Source organism: Sipha flava, unplaced genomic scaffold (genome assembly GCF_003268045.1).
Source record: "Sipha flava isolate LNK unplaced genomic scaffold, YSA_version1 40_pilon_pilon, whole genome shotgun sequence".
NCBI classification, from domain to species: Eukaryota; Metazoa; Arthropoda; class Insecta; order Hemiptera; family Aphididae; genus Sipha; species Sipha flava.
The window spans coordinates 726,225-746,216 of NW_020273126.1; the positions used below are offsets into that span (position 1 = coordinate 726,225).

A 19,992-nucleotide genomic window follows, 5' to 3' on the forward strand; every position below is an offset into this window, starting at 1 on the left:
ATTCAACCCACGAGAATGGAGCGTCAATGTCTGATTGAGTATATATACCGGTCACTTTTTGGAACATTGACACACCATTCTTCTATTTACAACGATCAACATCCAAAAGATAAGAAGAATAAAAGCACCCGACGGCAATTACGACGACGAAGGTTGCGGCGAATACGACGAAGGCAATCTCGATGACTGCACAGCGGCTGCGGCAACCATGGCCGTGAAAAACAACGACGAATAAGACAACCACGAATCCGGCTCCAGCGGAATTTACGCGCGGGGCTCACCTGGCGGGATTCGTGGACCTATTCGTCGACACTAAAAATGGCCCTTTTCAGGGCCAATATCCTTACAAGACTATCCGGCGCACTTACACAAGTGTCCGCTAGCAAAGTGATCACGGTCCATACACTCGCTTGCTTAAGTCTGCTATCGACCGTGTATCCAATTCTCTATCGCACCTACATAGGTGCGATACCACCCGTCGCGGCCCGGAATAATTTTATTAAATTAATTGTTTTACTTTCATTTAATGCTAAATAAATAACTTGATATTTATTTCGTGTACATTTATATAAAGATTCGGCAGTCGGCAACCCCGGCACACCGTTTCAAGTCAATAATAAAACGCCCCATTGAAACACAATAATCGATTTTGATATAAAATATAATGGATATGAATAAAAAAGAACTAACTGTGAAGTATGTTGATGTTATTAAATCGCACTTCTGATTTTTTAAGAATTTATGGAATTTTAAAAATACAGTAAAGTGATAAAATTATATTAATTTCAAGTATATAAATTATCGTTTACAATAATGTACTATGAAAAATATTAAAATTATTATAAGCAATTTAAAACATTTGATGAACAATAATCTATTGCTTCAAATAATTCTGAAATTATGGTACAAACTGATATGCACTAAATTTAAAGAAAGGTTATAATATTAGATGGATATAATAACGAATAACACAACATACCGTAATAAAAATGTATGAAATAATGAATTATTATACCATGTATGAAACTTCGAAATTAAAACATATGATATTTAATATAATTCTAACAACGTTAAAACAAAATATTGTACTTGATGTAACAAATAAGTAAGGATTAAGTCAAATTAGAAAATAAAATCTGTTTTTGGACGTGTTAAATTAACGTATATACATAGTATTCTTTAAATATGTTAAACTGCAAAAAGCCTATATCAAATATTAATTAAATAACAAAACTAATGAAAAATATTTACGGGATAACCTCTTACGTACAAATTACATCTTGGTTTTCATTCAAGAAATTCCTCAAATTAAATATACAAGTTTCAGGTATAATAATAAAAAACAGTAAAAAAATATCATTTTCTAGTAGCTCATATAACTACTCTAGATAATTTAATCATAAAAACAACTATATAGGTTAAACCCTAAACAATAGCACAAAACAAGAAACGTAATTATGCGTAAATTTAAAACAATTAATCTATATACTAATACTACGAAAAAATAAAATTGAAAATTTTTTATTGGCATTAAACTTCTAAGTCCTAATAACCCTCCTCTCCCGTTTAGACGCAAATATTAAAATTAACAGCTATATGATACTCCGCGCAAATAAAGAAAAATATTAAGGGGCTAGTTAATCAAATTTCTGTATAATCACTCAATTGTTCTAAAGACGGTCTAAAGGTTTAAACAATTAGAGCTTTGTAAAATAGATTTTGTAGAATCTTAGAACCGATATATTAACTAATTAATGGACAGTATACAATGTAAAATTAAGCTTCTTCAGTACACATTATACAGGTGTACATTAATGTTGACACTGTTAATAGTAAGTTCCAGTGATAATTCAATCCGACCAATTATTTTGTATTATAAATTAAAATATTTATGTATATTATTTATTTATACGTGATAAACACACATTCTCGTGCAAACGCTAATGCTTAAATTATTTATTCAAACTGGACCTTACATTGAGACATCAACTTTGAAATTCTGCAGTCGTAAAAGAACCCAGTCATTTTTAGCGTAATTGCTAGAATTTTAAGCTTTAATTTGGATCACCACAAATTATCAAATTGTTATGCTTTTAATTAGTATATAACCGTTATACTGATGTAGTACTGTAGTACAATAATCACGTGAATTAAATATCATCTGCGATGGCTGTGAATATCCAACTTTAAGAAATGAATAATCTTAACGATGTTTCATGTAGAGTCAGAACCTAGTTAAAAAAAAAAAAAAACTGTATGAAAATATAATTTTAAATTTACATTTATTCTTAGATGTATTTTCAAATTAAAAATGTTTATTCAAGCTATCGTATTATAATTTTATAATACTAACGTATAAATGTAGTTTTGATATAATTATCGAATAATAAAATAATAAAAAGTAAAATTAAAATTAAAAATTATTAAATGTAACCATTTAATAATTTTAATACTTGTAAATTAAAATATAAACAAATAAATAAATAAAATATTAGCCTGAAATATTTTTATATTTGTAAAATACAACTGGTTTCAAATTAAAAATGTATTGTTAGGTATATACGAGTACAAAGTCAGTATAGCACTATGTTTTTGACTTTGTAAGTACCTAACGATAAATTTTTAATTCGAAACTGGTCATATATTATAAATATAACAATACTCCAGGTTAAGCATTTAAATATTTATTTATTTCTAAATATATAATAATTTCTATATATAAACTATTTTTTTTGTTTACTTTTACAATAATTATTGATGTTGAATAATGTTTAATCTATCGCGAGTATGACTCACTTTAAATACATCATCGTTTAAGTTAAAATTTTAAAAACATTTAAATAGAATATTTTAAATACAAACTTGTGCTTTTTGATTTTTTATGTAACTTTGTTATACGTACCACAAAGACTCGTGCTATCAACTTTTAAATCATAGTATCGTGTAAACAAACTGTAGTGTATTAAAATTAACGGTCGCATGACAACGCAAAGTGTTTTGTTCTTAAGAGTTCTGACACTTATTATCTATCATCTGGTTTAATAAAACAATAAAAAACCGTGAAATAAAAAATAAATATTCATCTATAATAATTACAATGAACGTTTTATTTTTTTATAATTTTATATCGAAACGATTCATATTGTACGTAGTTTTTTTTTTTTCGTTTCAGGTATTACGATTCGATTAAGTGTTGGTACAGTGCACAGAATTAGCAGTATTTAACAGCAGTGAATTTACCACGTAACCATATTTTTGGCCTATTCTTGATCTCAGGCGAATACCCGACAAAATAGGTTGGTCAGACTTCCGGCGAGGCAGCAGTCTGCCATCAGCGCCGTCCACCACTGGAACTATGTTCTCCAAACTCAAGTCAGGCACATCATCTGCCAGTCAAGGCGCCCAGGTGCTTTCCACCAACAATATACTCAATTTGTTTGAAGTCGGCAAATATGTCTGTTCAGCTGGACCGGAGCTCATATGGAAAGTGTATGAAGGTTTTCGAAAACCAGACGGAAAGGTTAGTAAAAAAATTCAATGTCACTATATAACTACTATCATCATTATCAGTCATACTCGAACTGGTGGAACAACTCGATAACAACCATGATAAAATCACATCGATGTAAAAAGTAGCAATAACAGTCTAAACACCAAATGTCATAAGTATACAGTTGACCACGGTCAAGGTTAACTACCGTAAAACTATAAGTTTGACGTTTCGGGTTTACTATAATATTTTAAAAATGGTTGAACTATAATTTACATAAATATTGTTTATAAATAGAACAGTATAATTACTGTGATTTTATAATAATTCATTATAGTACAACGCATTGTTTATATCCACTAAAATTTGAACAGCGCATAGAAGTTATACACACACGTTTTAAAGGAACGTAAAATACTTCAAAATGCAATTTAATCTCAAGAGTTATATTTTCATACTAAGCTTGAAAACACAATGCACCCTACTCGGTTCAAACAATTTTTTTTATTAAAAAAAATATTTTTCAAATAAGTTGAATAGAACAATGAATAAAGAAGAAAAAAATTTTGGTGGTAAATAACTAAAAAAGTAGATTAATTATTTATTTATTTATTGGTGTAAACGCCCAGGTGGGCTCAAGTACAATGACAATAAGATTTATAAAAATAACATTGGTAGAATAAAGATACAAGTACAATGAATGAAGTAGTATGAATTAAGTACATAAAATAAAATTACAAAATTATACTAACAAATTATGTTCGGTTAGTATTATATGAACATCTACGTACAAATAAATAACAATAAACTAAATATAAATTAGATCAAAATTTAAAGAAATATAATTCGTACATTTGCAACCTAGAAAATATATATAAATAAACGTTAATTTATATCATTATAATTTAAGCTATTAGATCTTAATTTTACAGTTAGTTCACAATTAAATAAAAGCAAATTTTTAATGAGGAATAAATCAAAATAATAAATATAATGGGTTAACCACAAATAAAAAAAAACTTTATGGGTTATATGAACAACAATGTTTTTTTTTGATTTCTAACTTTTTGTTATTTATGGAAATGGAGATAATAATAGTAATAAAAAAAAATAAAAAATAAAAATAAAATAGTTTGTTATTTATTTAGTATATTCAACAATATATTAGGAATTAAGCTTTTGTTAAGAAGATATAAATGTTTGAATGTAAGGAATTTAAAAATCTTTCCGAGTTTCATTCAAATTCTACGTTGATATTGAAAAATTTGTAAAATTCATTTTCATAAGTAGGTATGCCTTCCTAGTACAATTTAAACCAAAAATGTTTTTGAAAACTACATGATAAGAATATAGTTACGAAAAAAATACATCACTAAGAAATCAATACATTCTTTGCCTTGCTAGAAATCTAATATAATATCGTGTTGGTAGTAGTAGTAATACATATTTTTTATAATAATATGCAATAATTGATAAAAAAAAATTCATATCGAAAATCGTAGAAAATAAATTCTAGTAACACTCATAAATTAATTAAATAATATGATAATTTAGAGGCCGAAAAACTTAAACAAATAATATTTTTTACCTTACCGTGTGCATTTACAGAGTATAGCAGACATATTTGTTTAGAAAAACTATAATTTATTCTCAATTTAAGGTAATATTAAAATACTGCCACGTAAAATGTTCCCACCATATTAAAATTAATAATTAATGGATCGATTATTATTTTAAGGATTACTAATAATATGATGATTGACTAATCTCGGTCAAAAGTTTTTATTTAGATCATTATAAACTCGATCGCAGTGTAAATATAAACAACGTTTTACAGTTTTATTGTGTTGTTCTTTTCCATAATAGATTATTATAATAATATAATCCGGTTGTATGTATGAAATGTATGAAATAAAGTGAAGTGTGTTCCCCTACGCAGTCATGTATCAGCTTTGCATATACGATACGCCGCCCAAAGAATTATTGCATGATAAACTACTTTATTTTAACTATAGTATTGACATTTTTGTGTACAACACATTATAAAAACTGCTTTTAATTTTGTATACTATTACTTATTTATGAATTTGTCAATTATAACCGTCCCCACAGAATATCCGAATGTGCAGTTAAAGTGATGAATTGTAAGAATGATGATTTAATTTATTAAAAAATTGCTGCAATCTAGTTAATGGAGTACTTTGATTTTAACTTCTGTTATTAATTTAAACTTTTGTGTATAAAATAGTACTACTATACAGTTGCAATAGAATAATAAAGCTCAAAAAAGCTTCTTTTTACGATATTTTTTCAAAACATTATTATTACCCACATTATTTTGCATAAAAAAAAAAATTATATGTGTAAAAATTTTAATTTAAAAACTAGTTCTGATATTTTAGCTATCGAGGAGTTATTTGAAATTTGTATGATAATAATATATTATTTGTCAAGGTACACTATGTTTGATTTTGTATTTTCATATTAATAAGTTTTTACTTTGAATGAACATAGGTATGTAATTATTATAATTCCTATCAGATAATTAAAATTTTCTCTTTAAGTCTAAACAATTATTTATACTACAATTTAAGTGTTATTTTCTTGAAATTTGAATGAATAATATATTTTTCAATATTATACATTTAAAAACATATGTAGAAATGTCCTATTTTATGATTTATTGTTTATACGAATATAATCATTAATAAAAGCAAAGCAACAATGCAAAATATGGTTTCAGTTTAGCATCTTTGTATTATATTTGTTTTTGTGTTATTTTTTTATATCTTTGTGTTGCTTGTTTATATATTAAATAATGAATATCAGGAAAAATGTCTACAGAAGATCATGAACTAATACTAAAATAGTTTATAAAGTTTCATTATTTTTATATAGATTATCATGCATAAAATAGAGAAATAATTATGAAATATTTTCATTACTTTTTAACAATAAATATTTCAATAGTATTTTAACAAGAAAAAATTATTTAATTAAAATTTATGTTATATTTTTTCATAAAATAGTAAATTTCATGATGGATTTTGTAATTTAAGCTTTAGAATTGTACATGATTATTATTTTTTAAAACAATATTCTATACATTTTACATTAATTTTTGTTACATATAATAATACTTAAAAGTATAAAACTTTTAAAACTTTATATATCAATATCACAAAATTGTTAATTAGTTACATAGAAAAAAGAACTGTGGTAAATTTTTTAAGCAAACAGTTATTTATTTTTTTTATATTAAAAGCGGATTATAAAACACTAAATAACGAAACTAAAAGGAATTATTCTATTTTTCTCATATAAATTATTTTTTTTTTAAAAAATAAGCCGATAAAAAAGTCTTTTTTTTATTTATAAAAAAGAATTTGGGAAAAAAAAATAATCTAGTATTCAAACTATACATGATACTTAATATTGACTAATTAGGTTCCTTATTAAATTAATTTGACAAATAATACCATTAGTTTTATTACAATTAACAAAATTAAATTATACTTAAAAAAGTATAATATTTTATTATGTATATTGTTGTTATTTATTTATTTATTTGTTCAATTTTATATTTAAAAATAATATGACAATTTAAGGTTGTCATTTCTTATTACTATTATTATTATTATTATTATGAATATTACACCGTTTTCGTAGAGAAATTTAATGAGATATCGAGCAATCAGTTTCTAGTTACATGATAACTTTCCATCAATGCAGGTATCCTATTTACAGTATCCTATTAATCTCTTTTATCCGTAAGAAGCATAAAACCTCTTGTTAGAAGCATTCAGAGAGAATACAACGAAGCTACACAAGTTTAATGATGTACCTTTAGTATCGTGGTAGTTAATTACCAAAGTGTTGTATTATAGTTATATTAAGCAACTACTTAGAAGAAATTAAAATCTATGGCTGTTTAAAATATTATTGTTGACCGTTGATGAGTAAAAAATATTTAAAAAAAATAAAATAAATATTCATTAAAATAAACGTTTAAAAATATCGCTATTTTCATCATTTATTTCTTCAAAAATATAACTTTTCGTTTGAAAACATGAAAATATTATTTTAATAATGGTAAAATACGATTGATCTTTGACATTGTTATTTTATTTGACCAATGAAATATTCTGGGTTGTCAATTCGAGGTCGTTCCTTTAGACTATCTTGTATATAATATATTAACTCATTTTTATTGCAATTTATATAGTAATATATATTTTATTGTGTTGAGAAATTTGATATTGTTCTGATGACGAAACTTTTAAAGGTAAGTCACTAAATGTAGATAGACGAATTTCGTATTTACAGATTTACATTATTAAAAAAAAAATTAAAAAAATGCTTTCTTCGATCGAGTGAGAATACAGGGACTTGTAAATTATATTGCTTTATTACCAGAACTCATAACTTCTAGAATTTGCGTATTTTTTTTTAGAGGTCCTAGAGGTACCTATGTGAGCTATAAATTTGTTTCAGATAACCAAGAAGCTACATACGAAATTTTGTGTTGCATATTTTTGCATATTTCGGAGTATAAATACTATTTTGCTTTTTTTCGCTTTTTTTTTGCTTATTTTTTGATTTTTGCATGATTTTTTTAAAATATTTTTTAGTAGCCTAAAACATTTTTTTTAAAAAATAACAAGTAATTATAGTCATATTAATTGTTTATATTAGTACTTAATTCGCGTTAATTAATTTTTTTTCTTATATAACTTCTATAATATCAAATAAACTATATATACTTATACGAGTTTAGGCGACGCGCGACGTAGCGAGAGTATACGCCCGAAACTTTGTAATCCCATCGATAAGGAAACCATTATAATTATATATAATTGTAGTTTGTACTGTAGTATTTTATTTTTATAGTTTCTAGGTATTCGGGTATTCCGATATCATTATCTAGATATTCCGATATCATCATTCTCAGATTATTTACAGATTATTTTTCATTAATATTTTGCAGTCGTTTCCGATTTTTTGTACTGTATGCATGCTAGTTCGTTTCGTGAATTCAGTATCTAAATTTTTTTTCTTTTTTTTAATAATAGAAGCTAAAATAATAAAATAATATAATAAATAATAATAATAAAATAATAATCAAACGATTTTTTTTGCATATTTTAATAGTTTTAGTGCATATTTAAGCACTTATAACAACCTTTTTTAGAGCTATAAATTATGTGCTCTGTTTATTACCATATTTGTTTTTTAATCTTGAAACAAATATATTTTTGATTTAAAAAAAAATCAAGGGATGATTCTTTATGATAAAGGACAAATAAATAAGATTAAATTTGTATATATGATTGATAATGTTGATAAAGTGATGGAACCAAATTTTTAATAAGGTAGGTTTAACTTTTAATCGAAAATTATAAGTGCAATTAAAATTATAAAATGCCTATAAAATGTATATTTAAGTACTTAGTAAATTAAAGTTAAAGTAAAAAACACATTTTTATACGTTCGAGAGCCAAAAAAAAAAAAAAATCTTAAAAATGTTAAAGTGCAATAGACAACAATTAACGTTATCGAAATCATGGTTGAATTGGACAAAATATCATAATTCTCTCTTTTTTTTATATAATAAATAACATTTTATACGATCAATCATTAATAACTCTTTAGTTTAAAACATATATTAAGAATGATTACATTCATCATTCAACATGTTGTCATTTTCGGTATAACAAAAACAATACAGCTTATAAACAGTAATAATAATATTTATCAAGATATTTAAAAATAGTACTGTGATTATAGTATACTCAGTAGTCAGTTGCTATGAAGAGCATGGTAAATTTTATCTTAAGTGTTGAGTTTACAGAATCGCATCATCGTTACTTATAAGACTTAAAAGTAAGGCTTCTCCAGGCCAAGGCTAATACATTAATATACTCCACCATATATTTATTTTTTATTTATTTATTTATTTTATTTTTTTTTTGTAAACACGATGTGTAAATATTTTATTTTTCCTCTGAAACACCAGACAAAACGACTCAAGCCCTGTTTTGCGCTAATAAACATGTACACGGAGGAAACGAAAATATATATGATAATTGTAAAAATTTGCGTTACTAATCGGGTCAGCGAATAAGATAAATTACTTGGGCGACGACGCTTGATTGAAAGTTATGAATAAATCACGTGTTCACTCGCGATCGTGTTCGTTTCGTAGTGTTCGCTTAGTGTCACCGCGCAGAGGGCGTGCCAAGAGGCCGGTGTCGTCCATTATTTATAATTGTCCAAGTCCGTGTAACCCCTTCGTGCCGGTCCCGTTTGAACCCGCGATACCCAAGTGATTTGACCTGGACCGGGTGGAAATCGTCACGCGTCGTCGTCGTTGCTTTTGCGTTTCAATGTTCTTGCCCGACGGGTTTAGTCTGTCCCGATCCCCAGACCAACACGCGCGGTTTTTCGACCCGTTCTGCTTCGCGTCTCGTGGTCGAAACAAAACACGGACACGAACCATCATCTCTGCCGACCTGGAGACTAATTTGATTTCTATTCGGGTTTGCAATAACAGATAAAAAAAACCGAAGAAAAATCGTTGTCGTAGTGATAAGCACGTCAATTGTTACGCGACGTTACACCGCCATTATCGTTTCTCGTTCGACAGTATCGTGTTTTGAACTGTTGACCAAATTTTTCAAAACAGCCCACCGATATTTAATAATTTATAAGATTTCCAGGCCCCCGTGCAAAGATATTTTAGAGTTGCTTTACATCGTACGCACTTTCAACAATCCGAGGGTTAATATTTACAACCGGTTTTGTATGTTATGAAAAAAACACTAAGTAAAAAAATTAAGTACAATTGAAAATCATTTACAATTTTGAATAGCAAAAATGTATATCCTGTTAAAAGTTTCTTGATTACAGATTACATTTTACAATGTAACTAGACTTTTAATTTCTTTGAGAGTGTTCTTGACTTATATAAGTTGCCCAATGCATGATAACATTTGTGCCTATTTGAATACTTTTAAGTATCTCATACTCTATATTGTTTTATTGTACCCAGATATTTAAATTCAGATAATTTTTTGGAACTGTAAGACCCTACCTTCAAAAACTCTTCTGTTTGTCTTCCATCCCGTCCTCTTCTTATATCTATGTAATCTGTTTTCTCCTCATTAATTTGCAAGTTCACTCTCTTTGGCGCTGCTATAAGTTTTTCGCTTAGACTTTTTATTGTATTTATGTTATTCCAAAGCAGCAATATATCGTCTGCATACGCTAAAAGACTTATTGATGTTCCATCCATTTTCGCACCTTCATCTGGTAATATATTCATCATTATCACCATTTTTTCTAGAACTAGATTAAAAATAATCGGGGATAGTGCATCACATTGCCGTAGGTCTGCGTTCACCAGCACCTCTCTCGATAGTACATTATCAACTTTAACTTTTACCACAGTCTTTTTTAAATTTACCTTAATAAGTCCTATACGTTTTTGGGTGATGCGGAAATGTTCTAGAATTTAGTAAATACTTTCTCTGTTGATACTATCATACGCCTTTTTGAAATCTACAAAGAGTGTATGTAGTTCTTGATCGAATTCCCAAGTTTTCTGAAATAGTTGTCTTATAATAAATATTTGGTCTACTGTGGATTTATATCCTCTGAAACCACTTTGATAGTCTCCCATAATATTTTCCACCAAAGGCTTGATTCTATCCAGAATGCAATACAATAGAATTTTATAAGTCACATTCACTAAGCCAATATCTCAATAGTTGTTACATTATTTATTATCATTCTTTCTGTATATAGGGCATAGTAATGTTACATTCAAATCCTTAAGGATTTCTTCAGTATTCCATATTTTTCCAATTAGCGTATGAATCATTTTAATTATTGTTTCATCAATATATTTTAGGATTTCGTCTTGAATACCATCTTCGTCAGTTGATTTATGATTTTTAATCTATTAATTTTTGACTTAATTTCTTGTACCGGAGGAATTTCACAGTTGCAATTATTGGGTTGTTCTTGTATATAGTCAAAGGTTTCTTCAGGGTCTTCTCCATTAAGCAACTGTTCAAAAACTTATCGTGTTCTTTATATCCTTTCCTCATTCCATTCACTTTCTGGTATAATTATCTACTTCTGTATGCTCTGTGATCTGATTCTGCCATTTCAATAATTTTATTTGTGTACTTCCTTTTTTCTCCTCTGCGGATATTATGCTCTTCCTTCCTTCTTGTAGTTTATCTAACTCTATTGAATTGGTTTGTTGTATCCACTAACAATTTTAATCTTGCCTCGTTTCATCTTGTTTACGCACTGTGTGAAACCAGGGATTCCTTTTAGGTCTCTTTTGTTTTCCGATGACTTCCTCTGATGTTTTCATAATAATGTTTTTTATACACGTATTTTCCCAACGAGCTTCAATGGTATGGGTCTCATTAATATCTGTTAGCTGTGCTAGTCTCCCCATTTAGGTTTGAAAAACTCTACATTTCTCTTCATTCTTATAATTTATTTATTTTTAAGAAAAAATATTGGCATATATTTAGTTATATGTGATTTTTAAGTGCGCTTCAACATTTTTATTCGGCTGTATTTTGTGAATCGTTAACGATTTTACAGGTCATATATATCTATACCATGAACAATGAACATTATTTACAAATTTTAAGCTAAATTTATACAACGTAATGCGATATCAGTGATTAGGAATTATTAACTAATAATATGATATTGCATAAAGTTCTTTTTTTAATTATTTTTTTAAAAAAAAAGTTTTTAGGTTCAGAAGAATGGGGACGGGACATGATACTTTTTTTCCATATTTACATACGTATTATAAGTACAATATTTGCCGCACACAGTAAAAATAAACATTTATTTAAAAAATACTTATCAACTAAACTTTATAAAAACTTCATTGTACGAGTATATTATTAAAAATAGTGAATTGCACAATACATTATAATTATGTACTAAGTGATTATAGCTAATTTTTAATTTGTTAGATTTATAGAATTAGAAAATATCACAATGATATATATTTTCCATACAAACTATTCATCTTATGTATTTTTTGTGATAAAATTAAGTGTAACGTGTATAACTCTAAATCCAAGACTATGTCAAAGTCAACACATTTTATTGGGATATCGTTTGAAAAAAAGTCGAAAAACTTTTCAACAAAATAAACAGAGTTTTCGTATTTTCGTGAATTCCGAGAAATATGATCAAAATTATAGATTGGAATAATATTGTACAACTCCAATATCCGTACAGTATTTGAAAAGATAAAATATTTCTGTATCTACCAAAATGTAGAGCATATCTGTCAGTCAAAATAACTAAAAAAAACATCGGAAGTTAAACAAAATGGTTCATGAAATATTCTTTGGCATATTTGTGTGCATATATGTTTTTATCGAACTTGGTTGGTGTAATCTAAAATTGATAAAAAATTTGAGTAATGACAAGCATTACAAAATCAAAAATCATAAAACCCAAAATAAATAAAAATGTTATCAAAATAAATAAACATTTTTACGGAATGAAAATATTAATTTTCAATTTTCTTTTTCAGTGTATACCCTACGCTTGGTAATTTTTATAACAATTATAATTATTGAAAGTTTATTTATAATTTTTCTTAAACTTACAAGAAATTAAAATTGTTTTCATAGTGTATAAGTATAATTATTATTTATTCTAAATTGTCACTTAATTATAACAAATCCTCATTAAAAATTAGTTTAATTGGCCCAAATAATATTATAAATAGAAACAAATATAATTTTCTGGTCAATCATGTAATTTATAAAAATAATAAATGACCAAATCAACCATTTCTGAAACTTTAAACTTTATCAATTAATTAGAGAAGATTAATTGGATGAAATAAAGTTAATAAGATATGTAATTTATCTCGAAATTATCCAATGCAATCGAGAAATAATTATTAAATCTTTTGTAAGAATTTTGTTGAGTATATTTTATAAAATATTTTGATGACTAAAACATTTAAATATGTCAGTATTTTATTAGCAAGAATATATTTTATTCTTGCATAATCATATCGAATAAAATACACTGTTTGTCTTGGCAGTACACTTTTAAGTTTTTCCATAATCTATACAATTTAAATTATGACAATGAACTAGAAAAGCTTAAGCTACCTATATATTGATGCTTAGTTTATAGGGTTTGTTCAGTGATGCAAATTAATGTGAAAGTTTTCAAATTTCATTTTTATCCAATCTGCTATAAATCATATATAATCCGCTACTGTTGCGAAGTAGATTATTCCCTATGTAAATATCCTAACCTATGTGGTTAACTATATATCTAAAAATTGATTAGAATATACATTTTTCCATATAGACGCTTCGATTTATTATTATTTCTAGTTACACGGAACATATGAAAAACAATCTATAGAATACAAATATATGTCATAGATATGGATAGTATTTAAAGGAATACATTTAAATCGAATTCAAACAAGCAATACAAGTATTTTAATAAAAAAAATGGTATATTTATTATGAGCTATAACTAAAACATTGTTATACATTTACTCGTATTTTAATTTTCTGGCAATTTTTAAATAAATATAATCTATCGTAATGTGTGTAATAAGTATACGTCTATTACTTCCGACGTATATCTACTTACAATATATATTCTACTTACAAAGCACACAAATGAAAACTATAATCACTTTAGTATGATATTCGATCATGAAAGTTTTCATATCCACCACCCTTTTCATTTCTTGTTACATCGCTTGTATAATATAGCAACCTTACTACCTTTCTTGATGTCGTCTTATAGTATTTGTTTTATTATTGTAATATTGCTATTACGGCATAAAATAGAAAAAAATCATCGGCATAGATCATTGAAATGATAGAATTTGCTATTTATTTGGATAAGCTGAAAAAAAGTTAAATTGAATAACTAATTTAATTCAGGAATAATATTTATATAAGTATATTTTATGAAACAAGTGTAATGGGATTTTTTGACTTGAAAATATAATATAATACAAGAAAAAATATAAAACATTTCTATTGGGATTCAAAATTTGAAAGAATTTGCTCTCTCAATTTATTCGTATTAACAATTCAACTGTGACGTGTAGTGATGACCTGCGACTACTTTGTTGTTTCAACTTTTTGCACTTATATTTATAGATTTTGATGCACTGAATTCAAATCTGTAATCAATTTTTCTCTAACACGTCTAGTTTTTCCACAATTTGAATAATAAATATTGTATTTTCTTTAAATTCATACAATAATATGGGATATATTAATAAATTTAATTATTATTATAAACTCAATATAGTATACTTTACTGAAACTTTAATCTTATCTTTATTAAATTGTTTATCTTATAGTATTTCTTATCTTATAATAGTTCAATTAAATATATTTTTAAACTCATACAATTTATGTCTATTTTTTATAGTTATATTAATTTTATTCTTCATAAAATATCGGAGTTCTATATCACATTTCTAAGATTTTATTCTTGTGATTTTTGATTTTCAATTTGTTTAAGTATGACGTCTAAAACCATTTAAAGAAGATGTTGATGAAAACAATTAAAATTTATTTTGTTATATATGTGATGAATATGGTATAACGAAACAACGAAATAACATAACAAATATTGTTAAAAATGTATACCACGAATATTTTGGTATTCATTTAGGAGATCAAGATAAATCTTGGGCACCCCATACTGTTTGCCGATCCTGTGTTGAAGGTTTGCAAAATTGAAAACAAGGTAAGCGTTTATCAATGCCTTTTGGAGTACCAATGGTTTGGCGAGAACCAAAAAATCATATTGACGATTGCTATTATTGTATGAGTAATATTTGTGGTTATAATAATAAAAATAAATCAAAGCTAATTTACCTAAATTTACCTTGTGCTATATGATCAATATAACATGGCCCTGAATTACCAGTACATGTACCGTCAGAAACTATTTCAAACTACGATACTTCTATAAATTTCGATGACAATCCTAGTAATAATGATGAAGACTCACCACAGATGCTCCACAACTTTTCAATAAATTTGAATTAAATGATTTAGTACGTGATTTAGCCTTCACTACAGAGGCAGCTGAAATTTTGGGTTCGAGATTAAAAGAAAAAAATTTACTTGCAAAAGGTACTACTTTTTTTTGGTACAGGAATCGTGAAATCGAATTCAAACAATTTTTTCAAAGGACGGATCGCTTGTATTTTGTAATAATATTTCTGAATTAATTCAATATTTAGGCAAATATTATAATGTGACTGAATGGAGGTTGTTTATAGATTCATCTAAAAGAAGTCTTAAGGTTGTTTTACTTCATAACGGAAACCAGTTAGCGTCTATTCTCATTGCACATTCTGTAAATTTAAAAGAAAGATATGAAAACTTACATTTACTGTTAGAAAAATTTCAATATTCACTACATTAGTGGATTGTTGGCGGTGACTTATAAGTTTTGGGAATGTTATTAGGTCAACAAGGAATACTAAGTTTCCATGTTTTTTATGCGAATGGGAACATAAATCGCATAAAACATTGGACGGTGAAGTATTGGCTAAAAAGACAGAATATAGAACTGGGAACTAAAAATATAATAAGTCATAATTTAATTGAACCACAAAAAGTTTTATTACCTCCTTTGTACATAATGTTAGGAATAATGAAGCAATTTGTAAAGGCCCTTGATAAAAATGGACATTGTTTCCAATATCTGTGCCATAAATTTCCTGTATTATCTGAAAAAAAAGCTCAAAGAAGGTATATTTGACGGATCATAAATCAGAATACTAATGAAAGATACAGATTTACAAAATAATATGACGACTGTAGAAAAAAATGCATGGACTAGTTTTAAAAGCGTGGTGTCGACATTTTTAGGTAATACGAAAGATCCAGATTATAAATCGATCGTAGCCGATTTATTGAAAAATTTACAAGTATTGGGCTGTAATATGAGTATAAAACTGCATTTTTTTAAATTCGCTTATTGACTATTTTCCGGAAAATTTGGGTTCATTAAGTGAAGAACAAGGTGAACGTTTTCATCAAGACATCAAAGAGATGAAAAGGCGATATAAAGGTCGATTAGATGTTAGTATGATAGCCGATTACTGCTGGTGTTTAAAACGTGAAACTGAAAAACAAAGTTGCAAAAGAAAATCAAATAAATTTAGTTTTTACGATCCTGCGAAAAAAAAAAAAACTGAAAACAGGTTATTTTAATATACTTTTTCTTTAATACGTTAAAAGTAATAATTAAAATGAACAATTTTTTTTGAAATAATTATGCTTAGTAATAATTTGAATTTTACTTTAGTTAAATTTATAGAAATTATATATTTTAAATAAAATAATAACGTATATTATTTATATGTAAATGTTATACTATCTTATAAATCCCAATTGTAAAAAAAAAAACAAGACGTGATAGAGAAAAAAAATTTCATATTTGAATTTTGCGCATTAAGATTTATAGAGATCAGGTATTATTCAAACAACAAAAACAAAAAAATATTTTGCAGGACTTTTGAATACTATTATAAATATATATATTTTTTTGTAGATTCAAATAAAAAATTAATCTGTATATGTTTTGGCATATGAAACGTCTAATACACTTATTTTTCAAATTTAAAATTTTTAACTAACTTAATTTGTAAATTTTTTTTATATATGAGACGATTTATCATTACAATTTAAATATATATATATATATATATATATTTTTTTTTTTTTTCATTTACAGACCATAGTATTTGAAATACGTTTTACTTTACTGTTTTAATTTATATACATACCCTAATAAAGTAAATTATGAACGACACTGAGGATCTCATTTCTAGTTAGTTTTTGTTTATCATAGGTACTTAAAAGATGGATTAACGTTATTTAATAAATAAAAACATCAATTAAATATTATATAAAGTAAATACAATAAAAAAGGAGAGAATAAAATGTAATTACATATATATATATAATGACTTACGTAATTTGATAAATTTTCCTTTGTTGTGGTAAATTAATTAGAAATTTAAAATAAGTATAAATTATTTGTATACGGGAATAATATTTCTTTATAAACGTTTTACATTAACTTTACATTTTATATTTGTCTGTTATTTAAGAATTCAACAGCCTGCCTGATCAATGACTATTAATAGAGGTATAGTAGTTCAACTAATTTTTAATGTAATTGTACAAAGGATATATTGTCCAATTTATACCAAGAAAATGAACCTCATAGAAGGCATTTTGAAGACTAATTTAATTTCCATGGTGGTAAATTGAGAATTAAGGAGATGAAAAACATTTTCTTCATTACGTATTTTATCTTTTCCATAGCATACCATTCATGTGTTCAATTAATTTCATATTAACAATAATAAACTAAGATATAACATAATGTTTTGACTGAGTTTAATATAGTTATTACTTTCCTAATAAAATTAAATCGATAACTATGTTTATTATTAATTGAGTATATTTTATAGACAAAAAACATAAATTAAAATTGTATTTTTAAATTATAAAAGTACAGAAAATATCACTGAATCTTAATATACTAAAATACATAATAAACTAAAGTCAAAATTACTCTTACTCATGGTAGATTTGAGTATATGAAATATTTATGATGAAATAATATAAAGCTACTTCATAAAAAAACTGTCATGAATAATAATTTAAATTATTGGTATTTTGAAGTATTAATCGTGTACGTTTTAAGTCCAATGGAATAAATATAGTTATGAAATTTTTTAATTCTATAAATTAAATAAAAAAAAATTACTAAAATCAGTTATATAATAATTATATATTATTATACTATAACTTGCAATTCACTATTTTCAATAATACATAATGACATTTTTATAAGGTTAAGCAAATAAGTACTTTTAAAATTATTGTTTATTTTCATTGAGTGCAGTTAACAATTACTTATAATATATAGATAAATTATAGAGAAAGAGCATCATGTTCTGTCTCGGTTCTTCTTAATCTAAATTTTTTTTTTTTAATAAAAGTCTTTAAAATAATGAAATAAAAGAATAAATTAATTTAAGTTGATAAATTTTTTTTTATTTCAAATAAAACTTATTAAAAAACAAACTTTATTCAATATGACATTATAAACTGCATTGATAACGAGTAATTAACGACACGCTACATTGATCACAATACCTTGTATAATTATAATTTAGAATTTTTAAATATTGTTCATTGTACATGGTATCGTTTTATATGTCATGTAAAACGTTATTAATTCACACAATACGGTGGAGTAAAAAATTTAAAGCGCACTTAGAAATCAATTTACGAACGTTTATTACAGCAAATAATGACTGATCTCAAATAACTAAATAAATTCCAATACTTTTTTTTTTTTTTTGACAATAAATAAATTATAAGATATGAATCAATAATTAATATTATTAATAATCAATAATCAATAAATAAATATATTAACTGTAAATAGTATGAAATATTATATCCGCGTGATTTTCTTAGCAGTTTTACATTAAGAACAATTTGAATCCAACGCAAAAAAAAGTACGTACATACATAAGACTGTTTATTTCGTAATTATAAACTGATGATTCTAAAACAAAACCATATTTTATAGAATTATTTTTTTGAATTTATTCGTAATTGTATTTGAGTAACATTTTTACCAGGCAAAAAATTCAAAATCTTATATACACGGGCCTTTGTGCAAAATTGAATGAAGTGATTAATTGTTTCTTTTAATGTTAGTATACAAAAAAATAACAGTTAATATGTTTGTTTGAGATAATATAGAGTGTTTCAAAAAGAACGCAGGATTTAAATCTGCTATAAATTTAATTTAATTTTTTTTTTAAAAAGCATAACAAATATATCATTCTCTTCAAGAGAAGTTCAGGTTTAACAGTGAAAAACAATATTGAGCATATGACCCTCCCTATTAGCTTTACAGGCAATTATTCTTTCCACACAATTTACCATCACTCAATCACATATTGCTCCATCAAGTTCGTTGAAGACACGACGAATTTCTTGCTTACGGTCCAAGAAAGTTCAAACTTTGTTCTAATAAACTCATGACTTAGTGTATCTCTAAAAAAAAAAAATAAAACGGCGTCAAGTCGCAAGATCGAGGTGGGTAACTTTGGCCACACAACGAGATTAGTCTGTCCAGGATCTTCTCATGCAGCAGAGGGATCCTGCGTTCTTTTTGAGATGCTCTATAGTTCTGAACGCAACCTTATTTTTTGGTATTTCGTATTGATTTGTATTGGATAACTGTAGAAAACGTCAAGACTGATTATATTTTCAGGTTTACCATGAACCATTCTTAAATAAATAGAGTTTGATTAAACAATGATTACTGAATTCGTCTTGTTAAACGCATTGTTAAGCTTGTCAATGTCAACAGGAAAAAATAATTGTAATTTAGAATGCCCTAACTGA

General features: G+C 26.0%; 1 protein-coding gene across 7 annotated transcripts in view; it reads left to right on the plus strand.

The window, feature by feature from the left end:
* LOC112688846 (SCY1-like protein 2) overlaps positions 1 to 19,992 on the plus strand; it is a 181,427-nt gene that overhangs the window by 65,899 nt on the left and 95,536 nt on the right. For 4 of the 7 annotated variants that reach the window (XM_025562237.1, XM_025562235.1, XM_025562236.1 and 1 more), the window contains one exon: positions 3,173 to 3,520. In XM_025562237.1, coding sequence (XP_025418022.1) covers positions 3,356 to 3,520 — 165 coding nt within the window. In that variant the 5' untranslated portion in view covers positions 3,173 to 3,355. The remainder of the gene's footprint in view (positions 1 to 3,172; positions 3,521 to 19,992) is intronic. The other 3 variants (XM_025562234.1, XM_025562240.1, XM_025562239.1) reach the window with 1 other exon arrangement.